Source organism: Podarcis bocagei, assembly GCF_964188305.1.
Source record: "Podarcis bocagei genome assembly, chromosome: 13".
Lineage (NCBI taxonomy): Eukaryota > Metazoa > Chordata > Lepidosauria > Squamata > Lacertidae > Podarcis > Podarcis bocagei.
Genome location: NC_138138.1, coordinates 16556931 through 16571613, shown reverse-complemented (window position 1 = coordinate 16571613; position 14683 = coordinate 16556931). Strand labels below are relative to the sequence as shown.

Sequence of the window (14683 nt, the reverse complement as noted above, 5' to 3'; positions counted from 1 at the left end):
TCCGGAGTCTCCACTAGCCCCTTGTTTATCTCTATAATTGCTTTTCTTCCTTTGTTCATGCACAAACACCCCCTCCTCTAATAACCACCTTGGACTGCTGACTCACAGGCTGTGGCTTCTGCAGCTCCCAGCTCTGGAGATTACGCAGCTTCCTCAGAAACTGTTGATTAACAGCCCAGAGTTATTATTAACTCCACATTGGCTTGTCTATGGAAGACTGCCACCCCGCTATGTTTCTTTCTTACTGCGTCTGTGGGCTTGCATAAAGATTTCTCACCAGTTTATGCTAAGTTTTTTTCCTCCCCGTCTCCTTGTCCATAGTTTAGGAGCTGACAAATCCGAATGTATGAATAAGTTCTCTTTTGCCTTATCAGGAAACACAAAGAACTGGTGGTGGTTGTTGTTTAAAATGACAAATAAAATGTGGGTGTAATATGGGCCATACAGATACAGAAGCAAAAACAGGAGACAAAAAGGGAATGTGGGGACGGGGAACAGAGAGATAGCACTGAAGAGGCTTTCGCAAGTTCTCTCTTTCTCCAAAACCACAAGGATTATAAACTTGTGGGCATAATTCACATCCCACGGACGTCAAGGTTGGAAACCTTGCCCATTTATTGTAATGAAGCTAGGCTGACGCTACTCTGGCTGCACACAAGAGTCACAGAAGTGTCATTCTCCCCACGAAACGCTAAGCTGCAGTTTCAATAGCACCACCAACCTTCGCAAAGTTTAGAAACTTGTGGGGAAAGAAAAGGAAAGCTGGGAGTCTCCACAGATCCAGCTTCCGCAACAGGGAGTTCTGTATGTTCTCAGGGACTGGAGATCTCGAACGCAAGCAGCCAGGGCCAGCCCAAGACATTTCGGCACCTGAGGCGAACCCCAAAATGGGGCACCCACCATATCCACCGGGGAAGGAGGAATGAATGAAGACTGGAGAAAGATGGATATCAGGGTCTGTTTGGGGACCCTGCCGCCTGAGGCAGTCTCCTCACCCGGCCTCATGGTCGGGCCGGGCCTGCAAGTGGCTATTATTGCTAGAGTTTGAGGAGCGGCGTGACGGAAATATTTGACAAATAAGGGCAACTTCATATTCCCCTAGCCATTGCATTTAAGGTCCTTACTGCGGTCAGAGATTAGGCTAAACCCAGATAGATCCTCTTGCCCCCTTTTCCACTGTGAAAGGACATTTCCAGTCACCTGGTGATAGTGGAAACCCAGAGGAATCATGGTTTTCTGAATCATACCACACCCATTGAGCAGCCCACGTGAAGAACCGTCACCAAATCAAGGTTTCTGAGTAACAGACTGTGATGTGCTGATCATTCATATGTCTGGCTCATGAGGTGTGACTGGCACCAAGTGATGTGAAGCACATTCTCCACCCTTCTTATTCCATGCTTTCTGTCTTTCCAAAAGCCCAGTGTTTCATGTTCTCCCCCTTTGCACCTTTGGCCATGCCAAGTCCTGGAATTAGATCTTGTCTTCACTCCATTGAGCCACCGCTCCTCCACAACAAGGGGAATCTTCCCTGCCCTGCCTTCCTTGATGTTCCTCAGGTGACTCACAACGACCCTCAACTCTGACAACACTGTTAGGAGCTTGCAAAAAAAACCCCCAAAAAACCAACCCCAACAATCCTCTCTTCCAGTCCTGCCCATCCAAAATAGACTGCAAGCCCTCTGAGGGCTGAGACTGAATACTTTTCTATGTTTTGTATCATGCTGATGCTAAACAGATTTTAAAAATAAAAAATAAAAAGTAATCAACTTCTTTAGGAGACTCCTTGTTATTACGATAGTACGATAAGGATTCGGCTATCCATTTAATATATTTATCACATTCAGATACCCACTCTTCTTTAAAGGAATTCAAGGTGGGTATACACTCCCCCACTTCATTTTATCCTCTCAATCACCCTGTGAGGTACGTTAGGTACCGTATTTTTCGCTCTATAAGATGCACCAGACCACAAGACGCACCTAATTTTTGGAGGAAGAAAACAAGAAAAAATATATTCTGAATCTAAGAAGCCAGAACAGCAAGAGGGATTGCTGCTCAGTGAAAGCAGCAATCCCTCTTGCTGTTCTGGCTTCTGGGATAGCTGCGCAGCCTGCATTCGCTCCATAAGACGCACACACATTTCCCCTTACTTTTTAGGAGGGAAAAGGTGAGTCTTATAGAGCAAAAAATACGGTAAGTAAAGCTGTGTTTTATGACAGGGGCTCACATGCTTTGCACAGAACATTAACTCCCTCCACAAAGAAAACTAGACTTTCCCCAAATAATAATAATAATAATAATAATAACTACTAATAATGATAATACCATCACCACTATCATATGTCATCAAGGAGCATTCAGTCACACGAAACAGTTCCGTTTGTTCCTAGTTCAATCCAAATTTAGACAGAGCTTTCCCTTGTATCCTACCAATCTGCTGATTCCCAGTCCCCCTCCCTTATCAAATTGTTGCAGCAGTGACAACTCTAGTGAGGCAGCATTACATGGCAAGCAAGGAGAAGGAAAGCATGGAGGCCTCTCCCCTCTAGCTGGGGAAATGTTTCTCCCCCTCAAAGGCTCTTAACTTGCCTTGCTTCAATGTATTGCAGCCTGATCTTGCTGTCAGTGCAATTCCATCCTGGTAAATGGAATAGAAAGGAAAGAAAGGGAGTAGGAGGGGAATTCTTCTGTGGTTTGGATGTAAACCTGAGTAGGAGAAGAATTTAGGGGTCAACGCTGTGCAATTCCAGCCTCCCTCTGCTTCTCTCTCTCACACACATACACAACCTCTGAGTCATACACACACCTCTTCTGAGCTGTGGCCTGATAGCGGTCATACATTCAAGTATATTAGTCGTCTTCAGAGTTAGAAATTTACTCGTTTTGTAAACTGAAAGCAGAGGTGGATCCTGCATGCAACACCAATGTTTAGAGTAAAGGTAAAGGTAAAGGGACCCCTGGCCATTAGGTCCAGTCGTAACCAACTCTGGGGTTGTGGCGCTCATCTCGCTTTACTGGTCGAGAGAGCCGGCGTACAGCTTCCGGGTCATGCGGCCAGCAGGATTAAGCCGCTTCTGGCGAACCAGAGCAGCGCACGGAAACGCCGTTTACCTTCCCACTGGAGCAGTACCTATTTATCTACTTGCATTTTAACGTGCTTTTGAACTGCTAGGTTGGCAGGAGCAGGGACCGAGCAATGGGAGCTCACCCCGTCACAGGGATTCAAACCGCCGACCTTCTGATCGGCAATTCCTAGGCTCTGTGGTTTAACCCACAGCGCCACCTGTGTTTAGAGTACAGTCTTGCAAATAATCACACAGAACAGCAGTGGGGAAAATTTGGCCATTCAAACCTCAGCTGCACTTCAGTTTCCAGCATCCCTGACCATTGGCCATGTTTGCTGAGGCACATGGGAGTTGTAGTCCAGCAACATATGCAGAGCCAACTGTTCCCTGTCCCTGATATTAGAAGGCTAGAAAACAGTGCTGGGTGGGGAATCCATACAGACTGGGCTAATTCATAGTCCAAGATAATCTGCAAAGCAACAAACTCTAAAAAGACTAAGGTCACTTGCAAATGACCGGCTTATTCAGCATTAATTAGACAATGTTGTCTAACTGCTATTCCAGACTTCCCAGTGCATTACCTCAACCATTTCCTGCTTGCAGAAAGTCCAGTTGGGTGGGGTGAGCGTTATCATGCAAGACTTCCAAATCAACTCTAATTGCACAATCTGAATTTCCAGGCATGTGACTGAATCCCACCCAAGAAACAGAGCCCGGAAGTGCCCATATGAAAGCATCATGCCTGCAACACGGTTGCGTGTCGAGACCCCGAAACCACCCCCTCGGCAATGAATGAGACACAAGGACACGGATATTAGGTTAATGTTATTGGGCAAAATTTGGCCACAACTTTATTGGTTACAGAATGTGAGTGGTATTGGCTTAGGAACTGGAGTTGACTATATCTGACTCCCGCCCATCATGCAGGGAATTCGGTAAGGGTCAACCACCGATGGGTGAGCCCCGTCGATGCAAACCAACTTGAGCTCTCCCAGGGTTCCCGAAGGGGTCATGGACTAGCCCAGTCCCGGACTTCGGACAAGATCCACACCCCCGGATTCCTTCAAAGGAATACCCTTAAGCTTGGAGGGACAGGTGACGGCCACACCTCCCCTCCTCCATCATAAGATCAACCAATGCCTAACAGCCAAATCTTACAAAGTTGTGACAATTGCTACGAGGTAGGTGAAAACCAAATGGCCCTTGCCCATCTGCCAAGTGGGAAAATTCCTACCAGGCCCCTCAATGGCGACCAACCCCATAGCAAGGCCAATGTCGAAGCCTGCAAATTAGGGAGGGCAGGTGGGAGATTGAGGAAGCGAGCCGAGAGAGAAAGCTCTCTGGCTCACGGCTTTGTTTAAATGGGGCCTGGCCACACCTTCTCAGCCAGCAGTTTGGCTGGCTGGGTGATGGCGTGACAGGGAGCCTCTGGTTTGGATTTGGATTTTAGATTTGATATCCCGCTCTATCAGTCCCCTAAGGAGTCTCAAAGCTACTCACAATCTCCTTACCTTTCCTCCCTCACAGCAAACACTCTGTGAGGTGAGTGGGGCTGAGAGACTTCACAGAAGTGTGACTAGCCCAAGGTCACCCAGCAGCTGCATCTGGAAGAGTGGGGAATCGAACCCAGTTCCCCAGATTACGAGTCCACTGCTCTTAACCACTACACCACACTGGCTCCCAGTCCCCCGGCCCTGGAGGGGAGTTGGTGGCCACGTCGTCCACCGCAACTCCTCCCCCCTGCTAAGTGGAGCGGATTTCCCCTGCGCAATTTATCTTGGATCTGGGTTTGCCATGACGCCCCATTCTCCCTTTGCTGCCCTTTCTGCTCATGTTGTGCATAATACAAAGCACAGCACCGGAATAATAAGATAAGGGAAAATCCAAAGAGATTGTGCCGTATGAACAAATGACTGAACAAATGCATGGAGGAAACAATAAGCATTCGGAGGAAGAGGTCCAGCTAAATAAACATGTGACTGGTCCAAAATAGATGTGGAAAGGCCCATCCTGATTCAAGCGTCCAGCTCACTGACACATAAAGCACACCCTCCAACATTTCTCTGATGAAAACAGGGACGTCCTATTCCATAATATTGATACAGTATTCGCCTGAATATAAGCCTCACTTTTTTTCCAAATTCCGACTGTGAAAAGTTAAAGTGCGGCTAAAATTCGCGACCTTACAAAAATTGGCTTTTACGATATCACTGCTGAAACAGACATACAGTGGTGCCTCGCAAGACGAAAAGAATCCATTCTGTGATTCTCTTCGTCTAGCGGTTTTTTTGTCTTGCGAAGCAAGCCCATTGACGGATTAGTGGATTAGCGCTATTAGCGGCTTTTAGCGGCTTATCTGCTGATTGGATCAGCTGATAAGCGGTTTAGTGGCTTAGAAAAAGGGGGGGAGAAGGAAAAAAAACCAGCAGGAACTCGCAAGACATTGTCGTCTTGCGAAGCAAGCCCATAGGAAATTCGTTTTGCGAAGCACCTCCAAAACGGAAAACTCTTTCGTCTAGCGAGTTTTCCGTCTTGCGAGGCATTCGGCTTGCGGGGCACCACTGTACGGTAAAACGGAATGGGTATGAGTGCATGCAGAATTTTAAGGGAGTGGCTTATATTCGGGTATTGTCTTTTTTCCCTTTAATTTTAAAGGTGCGGCTTATATTCGGGCCAATGTGGTAATAATTACATTATTTATACCCCGCCCATCTGACTGGGTTGCCCCAGCCACTCTGGGCGGCTTCCAACAAAGATTAAAAATACATTAAAATGTCACACATTAAAAACTTCCCTGAAGAGGGCTGCCTTCAGATGTCTTCTAAATGTCAGGCAGTAGTTTATCTCTTTGAAATCTGATGGGAGGGTGTTCCACAGGGTGGGTGCCACTACCGAGAAGACCCTCTGCCTGGTTCCCTGTAGCTTTGCTTCTCGCAGTGAGGGAACCGCCAGAAGGCCCTCAGAGCTGGACCTCTGCATCTGGGCTCAGTGATGGGGGTGGAGACGCTCCTTCAGGTATACTGGACCGAGGCTGTTTAGGGCTTTAAAGGTCAACACCAACACTTTGAATTGAATGTTACCTCCTTGGCTGGGGGGGGGGTCGCATCACTCCATATACCCTAAAACATTTCTCCGATGAAAATAGAGGTGCCCTAAGGAAAAGTGGGACAATCTGAGATCAAATCAGAAACCTGGGCAGCTTCTGTAAATCCCAGGCTGTCCCTGGAAAATAGGGACACTTGGAGGGTCTGATAAAGTAGAGGGGAAGGATTTTACTTACAAAGACAACATAGCAGAGATGGGTTCTAAGTCCATCCCCACCACGACCACACACTTTGCCGTCACTTCCTCCAGCCAGTTCCCTCCATCCCCAGTTCTGATATATCCTACTTATTGCTAGATACATGAGCAGGGAAGGCGCATGAAGAGCGACATGTGTCTGTCGTAGCTAATGTGGCCTCAAGAATCATATGATAGTCTGTCCCACAAACAGCAAGTTCAGGTAGTGTGTGCCAATAAAATGGGAGTCAGGAAGGCACTCAACACCAAGACATGAAGGCACAATAGTTTTTCTTTATAATTCAAAAGGCCCCAACGCCCACAAATACAGAACACAAAAGCATGCTTGATGGCTTCTCACAAGTCCTGAAATGTTGAGAGTCAATTGAGGGGAACCTCACAAATATACTAAAGTGAGGAGGAGGCAGGAGGGGGATAGATAATTTGCCTGCTTGAGCTTCTTACAAGCTTAGGGTATCCTGAACAGGAGCATGGCTGACTGGCTGATATTCTCAACACGAGCTCTCTTACTAGGAAGCGAGGATATACTGTATTACAACACATTGTTGTAGATCCCACTTGCACTCAGGCACCAATAAAAAGGAATGGAATGTTCTTATTAGCTGAAGTGATCTCCAGTGCATGGCACTGTATGTTTCTGTACGCAGCTGTTTGTACAGAAACACAGGAACGAGGCAGAAGACGTGTGGCCTGTTGATGTTTCTGTAGCTGTTCTTTTACTTCACTTCATTAGATGGAAGCAAGTGGCAGGATGGCTTAAATCTTTTCCTGTGCGCCATTTGGAAGCTTAAGAGTTACAAACACAAGATTTGGCTGCATAAGCTCTCAAGTTCATTCCCCAGAGCCTCTGGATAAAAGGATCAAGATGGCTGCAAAGACCTTTCTCTGTTTAAGCCCCCAAAGAAATGTAAAGTACAGTGGTACCTCGGGTTAAGTACTTAATTCGTTCTGGAGGTCTGTTCTTAACCTGAAACTGTTCTTAACCTGAGGTACCACTTTAGCTAATGGGGCCTCCCACTGCTGCTGTGCCACCGCAGCACGATTTCTGTTCTCATCCTGAAGCAAAGTTCTTAACCTGAGGTACTATTTCTGGGTTAGTGGAACCTGAAGCGTATGTAACCTGTGGTACCACTGTACATGAAGATGATGTATAGATGGTATACAACACCAGTGCAGTTAGGAAAAATGTATAAAACTAGCTCAAATTTGTGTTGGAAGCATAAGAAAAAGGAGGGGACATTTTACCACATGTGGTGGGATTGTAATCAAATTAAGAAATTTTGGGAAATGATATACAATGAATTGAAGAAAATGTTCCATCTAACATTTGTTTAAAAACCTGAAGCATTTTTGTTAGGGATTGTGGGGAAAGATCTGCCAAAGAAGTTGAAAAATATCTTCATGTATGCGACAACAGCGGCGAGCGCCTTAATAGCACAAGGATGGAAGACTGAGGAAATTCCGACCAAAGAATTATGGCAAGAGAAACTGATGGACTATGCAGAACTGGCAATATTGACACATAAATTGACAAGGATAACTGTGACTTTAAAAAGGAATGGGAATATTTTACAAAGTATCTAAAGATGCAACAAAGTGAATTGGACTCCTTGGCAGGTTTTGAATAAACACTCACAAACTTTTCATTGATAATATGTTTTGTTTAATTTCCAAAAATAAATAAATAAATAAAGGTATCGTAAGGGGTGGGGGGGAGAAAGAAACTTCAGCTAGTGCAGAATTCAGTGGCCAGGTTGCTCACCAGAGCAAGTTGGTTTGAGCATATTACACCGCTCCTGGTCTTACTGCACTGGCTACCAATTAGTTTCCGGAACCAATTCAAAGTGCAGGTTTTGACTACAAAGCCTTAAACGGCTCAGGACCGCAAAACCTCAAGGACTGCTTCTTTCCATATGAACCTACCCAGACCCTGAGATCATCTTCTGAGGCCCTCCTTCATGCGGCTCCTCCTTGAGAAGTCCGAAGGGTGGCAACATGAGAACGGGGCCTTCTCTGCAGTGGCTCCCTGTCTGTGGAATGCTCTCCCCAGGGAAGTTCGCCTGGCACCTTCACTATAGGACTTTAGGCACCAGGCAAAAACATTCCTTTTTAACCAGGCCTTTGGTTGACCTGATGGCCATCCTATACCCTTTTAAAATGTGGCTCTTTTCCGGGGGGGGGGGGTATTGTTCTTATTTTCATTTAAAATATTGTGATCTTTTCTGTGAACCACCCTGAGACCTCCATGTATAGGGCAGTATATAAATTCAAATAATTCAATAAATAAATAAATAACAGTCATTACGAAATGCAATCCCGTTCCCATGCTCGTTTCCCACCCACAGACTGTCCTAATCCACTTTCCTGCCCGTCTAGAAAACACTTCTGTTAACTATTTGCTCAGGTCAAAGGGAATGATTCAAGACTTCCTTTGGAAGAATTATCAGAATTTGCCAAACCGGTTAACACGCACATACTCTGCCCAGGACACAATAGGGGTGGGGAAATGAACTACAAATGTCCTATGGGAAAAGGCGGTGACTCCATCTCTCTGCAAACCTAAAATCAATACCTGGCCATATTGTATTAGGGAAAGGAGAATCTCAGCATGCTCTCAGCATTTCAGGAGAGGGGCTAGATCTCTGGAGGCAAACTAGTGCCAAGGTCAAGGTTTCACAGAGCTATAAAACAAATGTAGCTCCAGAAATTACCACAGGAATAGAATGAGATTAAAGTATTTGGCAGGGGTGGAGGCAGTGAGTGGGTGTAAGGAATATTGGTGTGTGAACAGCATGTCCATGTTTCAGCAGGGAAGAGACCAAATTTGGGGAAGGGACCATCAGAACAAACGCCTCCAACATTTAAAGCAAACAAACTTGGGAACTATAGTTTACCTCCTCACAAAAGCTATAGCTCCCAGCTCTTTTAATTTTTTTAATTGCCAAGCATGGAAAGCTGAACGCATAAAAGTTAAATGCTTGTATGCTGCAGGCTTGCTGTATCTCAGCAACCCATTTGCAATTTTTTATTATTATTATTATTAATTGACATCCAAGGATATCATACACAATCTTAAATACACATACAAAGAAAAGGTAAAACTGATAATAACAACCCTCTTAAAGAATTATACTGTTATTGATTTAAACTTGTACTTATATGTGTTCTTTTCTTATACTTTCTAACTATACAAAAATAAACCAAAGTAGAATACAAAAAACTAAACTATGTCATTTCCCGATGTACTTTACATTTACAACACTGAATGTACTTATTACCTTACTCTTAATATATTTTCTAATACTTTCTTATAACAAATCGTACCATTTCCCCTTATTTATTAATGTTTAATTTACACAAGGGTCATTCAAACGCTGCCATAGATGTTATGTCGTTATTATATTTTTGTAGGTATTTCTTGAACATACCCCATTTTTGCGTGAATGATTGTTTTGTATTTCCCCTTAATCTATTTGTCAATTGAGCCATTTCTACATAGTCTAGTAACATATTCTGCCATTCCCTTACTGTTGGTACTTTCCCCCCTTTCCAGTTTGATGCAATTAATAACCGGGCAGCGGCTGTCGCATATAAAAAGATTTCTCTTCTATTTTTTGGGATATCACTGCCTACAATTCCAAGCAGAAATGCTTCTGGCTTCTTTGAGAATGTTAATTTAAAGATCTTTTTCATCTCATCATAAATGAGGTTCCAGAACTCTAATTTTTCGGCATGTCCACCACATATGGTACATATCTCCTTTTGTTTCTCCACACGGCCAGCATTTGTCTGAAATATTTTTATACATCTTGGAGAGTTTTGATGGTATAAGGTACCATCTAAACTGCATTTTCATCATGTTTTCTCTAATGGCGTAACATGCCGTAAAATTCATGTTAATTCTCCAAAGGGTCTCCCATTCACTCATCATGATGGTGCGTCCGATGTCTTGTGCCCATTTAATCATTACCACCTTCACCTCATCCTCCTTGACTTCCCAGTCAAGGAGGAGTCGGTACATTCTGGAAATGATTTTGGTATTTAACAATTCCTTTTCTAATTTTGAGGGCTCGTTGTTAAATCCATTTTTTTTTTTGTCTTGTTTGAAAGTCTCAAAGAGCTGGTGATATTCTAGCCCATGGGTAGGCAAACTAAGGCCCCGGGGGCCAGATCCAGCCCAATCACCTTCTAAATCCGGCCCGTGCAGTAGGTCCGGAAATCAGCGTGTTTTTACATGAGTAGAATGTGTCCTTTTATTTAAAATGCATCTCTGGGTTATTTGTGGGGCATAGGAATTCGTTCATTTTTTTCCCCTTCAAAAAATAGTCCGGCCCCCGACTAGATCTGAGGGACAGTGGACCGGACCCCTGCTGAAAAAGTTTGCTGACCCCTGTTCTAGCCATCCGATTTGCAAATTTAGTCACTTCCTGACAACTTCTTTACTGAGCATTCATCCTGTTGGCCGGGAAGATGCACCACGCTTTCTAGGGCATTGCCCCATGACTTTCTTTATCACAAAAAGTCTTGTCTTTGGGCGGAAGCAGGTTTGTTGTGCAACTTTTCCTACTCATCACCTGTAATTGTGCAACCTCAATTGGCCGGTATGCAATACCGAAAGCAGAGACAGTCTGGAAGCGCCATTAAGCCGCCCCTGCCTGGAGTCACCTTTTATACTGTTTTGAGAAAAGAAGCGGGCACTGTTCTGAATGAGGATCCTTCCTCTGATATTATGGGATGGAACGGCAGTTGCCTGGATGAGCCTGTAGACTGGACGCAGAGCCTTGCAAGTTACGATGGGGAGAGTCAAGTCAAGTACCGGCCTTAATAGCTCCACAGACGGCATGAATCTTTAGAACGCCAAAGGAAACAGACGGGAGCTTAAGACTCCAAAACGGTCATTCAGACACAGGGTGACCTTGGTCCAGTCACCATTTCTCAGCTGAACCTACCTCAAAAGGTTGTTGTGAGGATGAAACGGGGAGGAGGAGAACCATGTACACTATCTTGAACTTCTTGGAAGATAGTTTATAAATATGTCATAAAATGTATACACTGTTTGATGGTAGGGGGGACCCTCAAAGGGGTTATGGCAAAAGGTATCAGATATGGCAAACACCATTGGCAAGAGTTTTTTTAAACTGATTCAAGTCTTACTGAATCACAAATAAATGGGCATTTTACAGGAACTGGATAGAAAGAGGGGAAGCCAACCCTAACATACAAGCTCGAATGAACAGACTGTGTACATGGATAAAGATATGAAGGAAGATCTGACTGGGGGCGGGGAGGGCTGGAGTGGGGAGGGAGGGGGGGAAGTAAACCCAATGGTATTTTGAATTGATTTTGTTGTGTAAGCCTTTTTTTCAAGAAACCATATAAATGTTATGTAGTTAGGCATTGTAGTATGAATGAATTTTGTTCTGTATTCTTTGCTTTATAGAATATATATGATAATATTATGTTACTAAGCAAATTTAATAAAACAGAAAAAAAAATTTAAAAAGTTTTACTCTTTTGCATGTGGGATTTAATTGCATGCCAGCAAGTTCCAGGTTGTGCAATTATAGGGCTCGTTCTCACTTGCGCTTGCCCCGCGCTTAGAAAGCAGAGTCCGAGCTGCAAGAAATCTGGATTTCTAAAGTATCAAAGACCTACCCACTTTGGAAGAATGGCAGACGAAGCTGATTGACTGTATGGGACTGGCAGAAATGACTGGCAGAATCCGGGACCAGGGAGAAGAGTCGGCAGAAGAAGATTGGAAAAAATTCAAGGACTATCTACAAAAATATTGTAAAATTAAGGAATGTTGAACGATGCTGGATTGAAATTAAGTGGTTTCAAGCTGTAACTATGATAAAACGACTTTCTTTTTGTAAGCAAGAATTTAAAGCTACAATAATTTAAGATGTTGAGATAAGGATTTGCTGTATGAACAACTTAAACTGGGTATACAAGAAGGGGAGGTATGAGGAGGTCGGGGAAATAAGCCACAAGAAAATAAGTTGTGAAATTTAAGTGTTTTAAATATTTTTATGTTTGTTTTTTCTTTTGTTTGTAAAAAATTGGAAACTCTAATAAATATCTTTTAAAAAATAAAAAATAAAATATCAAACTTTTCCGCTGTAAGTAAAGTGACAGGGAAACTCAACGGAAAAGCGAACGAATCCGAATGACAGCTCAACAAACAGAAGCAACCTTATTTCTGCAAAAAGGGTGGTAATCCAGATTAAATTAAATCCTTGCTGGCATTCCTATGCCTCCAAAGTAACTTGGACCCTGAGGGGTGGGGTGTGAGGAAGCGTGCCTCTAGGAGGAGAACTTACTCCCAACAAATCACTCGCGTAAATCCAGATTTGACCCTTTCCCTAAGGACAGGGAGTTGCAAAGGCTTGCTTTGCTCCAAACAGTGATTCAAAGAAAAGAACTGAAAAGATCACACACAAAGTTTCCCTGAAGGAAAGTCGCCTTCCAAGTTTCCCTTCTTGGCTTGCAAAGGAGTCTAAAACTGGGAATCTTGCTAGGGAAGGAGATGCGTGAAAAGAGATGGGAGATGCTCGCCAGTGGAAAAGCTCGCAGGAGAGAGGCGCCTTGTTTTGCGTGCCGCTAGCTAACTCATTAAAGAACCTTTTAATGAGGGTGAAAGAGGAGAGCGCAAAATATGGTCTGAAGCTCAACATCAAAAAAACAAAGATCATGGCCACTGGGCCCATCACCTCCTGGCAAATAGAAGGGGAAGAAATGGAGGCAGTGAGAGATTTTACTTTCTTGGGCTCCATGATCACTGCCGATGGTGACAGCAGTCACGAAATTAAAAGACGCCTGCTTCTTGGGAGAAAAGCAATGACAAACCTAGACAGCATCTTAAAAAGCAGAGACATCACCTTGCCAACAAAGGTCCGTATAGTTAAAGCTATGGTTTTCCCAATAGTGATGTATGGAAGTGAGAGCTGGACCATAAGTGAGAGCTGATCGCGGAAGAATTGATGCTTTTGAATTATGGTGCTGGAGGAGACTCTTGAGAGTCCCGTGGACTGCGAGAAGATCAAATTTATCCATTCTGAAGGAAATCAGCCCTGAGTGCTCACTGGAAGGACAGATCCTGAAGCTGAGGCTCCAGTACTTTGAGAAGAGAAGACTCCCTGGAAAAGACCCTGATGTTGGGAAAGATGGAGGGCACAAGGAGAAGGGGATGACAGAGGATGAGATGGTTGGACAGTGTCCTCGAAACTAACATGAGTTTGACCGAACTGCGGGAGGCAGTGGAAGACAGGAGTGCCTGGCGTGCTCTGGTCCAGGGGGTCACGAAGAGTTGGGCACAACTAAACAACAACAAACTACGGTAACTCGCTTACCCCAAACCGCGGAGGCGAACAGGATCAGCCCGAAGACACGGAAAGCGGCGCCCGCTTTGCCCATGTCGGCGGAGCGGGAGGTTTCCGAGCTGGAGAGAAGTTTTGGCTGCTGCTGCTGCGGAGGAAAAGCGAGCGGCTCTCCCGAGGCTTCCTTCGCCGCCGATGGTGCGTTATGGCGCGCCGGGGCAGCAGGATCCCACCAGCAGGCGAGAGGAAGCAGTTGTCCGACGGGAGTCAGTGGGGCGAGCGGGTGGGTGGGATCGCCCCCGCCTTGGCTCGCAGCTCCCTCCTTCTCCTCCCCGGTCCTCCCCTCCCAGGAAGAAGGGCCTTCCCAGCGCCGCGGAGGGAGCGCGCCTTGCCCGCCCCCTCGGGGACTGGCTCTCCATCCGCCCCTCTTCGCTCTCGCCCCGGTCGCCCAAGGATCACCTTCCCCTGGGCGTTATTTTATATACACACCCAGGATCGGCCCCATCAGCTTACAATAGGAAAGTCAACACAGAAAAAGAAATAATCTTTCTTCTCTACCTCTTTGGGCTGTGCGCATAAATTCCCCCATTACATACAAAGTTTTTCTATGATTATCCTGGACCCTGGCCACCCCTGCAATATCCATAGCTAGATGGAGCCAGCCCGTGCTAATCGTGCTTACAGTAGATCAGTTGGTGTCAATGAACATGATTGACAAAGTTTCGTTCATTTCAAGGAGTCTGCTATGAATAGGACTTGACTACAACGAACTTTCTGAGTTTCCCCACATGTATGCTTGTGAACCAGTGGCGTAGCGTGGGTTGTCAGCACCCGGGGCAAGGCAAGTAATTTGCGCCCCCTAACCCGTGGATTTGCGCCCCCTAACCCTAACCCCCAGATGTTGCGCCTGGTGCGGCCGGCCCCCCCTGCACCCCCCACGCTACGCCACTGTTGTGAACTGCCCTTATTCTGTGAACTGCCCTGAGACCGCCCCCC

At 45.2% G+C, this 14683-nt stretch overlaps 1 protein-coding gene across 1 annotated transcript in view; it reads right to left on the bottom strand.

The window, feature by feature from the left end:
• The window catches only part of ITGB3 (integrin subunit beta 3), a 61959-nt gene extending 47888 nt beyond the window's left edge, over nucleotides 1-14071 (bottom strand). The window contains exon 1 of the mRNA XM_081166280.1: nucleotides 13721-14071. Coding sequence (XP_081022406.1) covers nucleotides 13721-13784 — 64 coding nt within the window. The 5' untranslated portion in view covers nucleotides 13785-14071. The remainder of the gene's footprint in view (nucleotides 1-13720) is intronic.
• Between the last annotated feature and the right edge of the window lie 612 nt (nucleotides 14072-14683).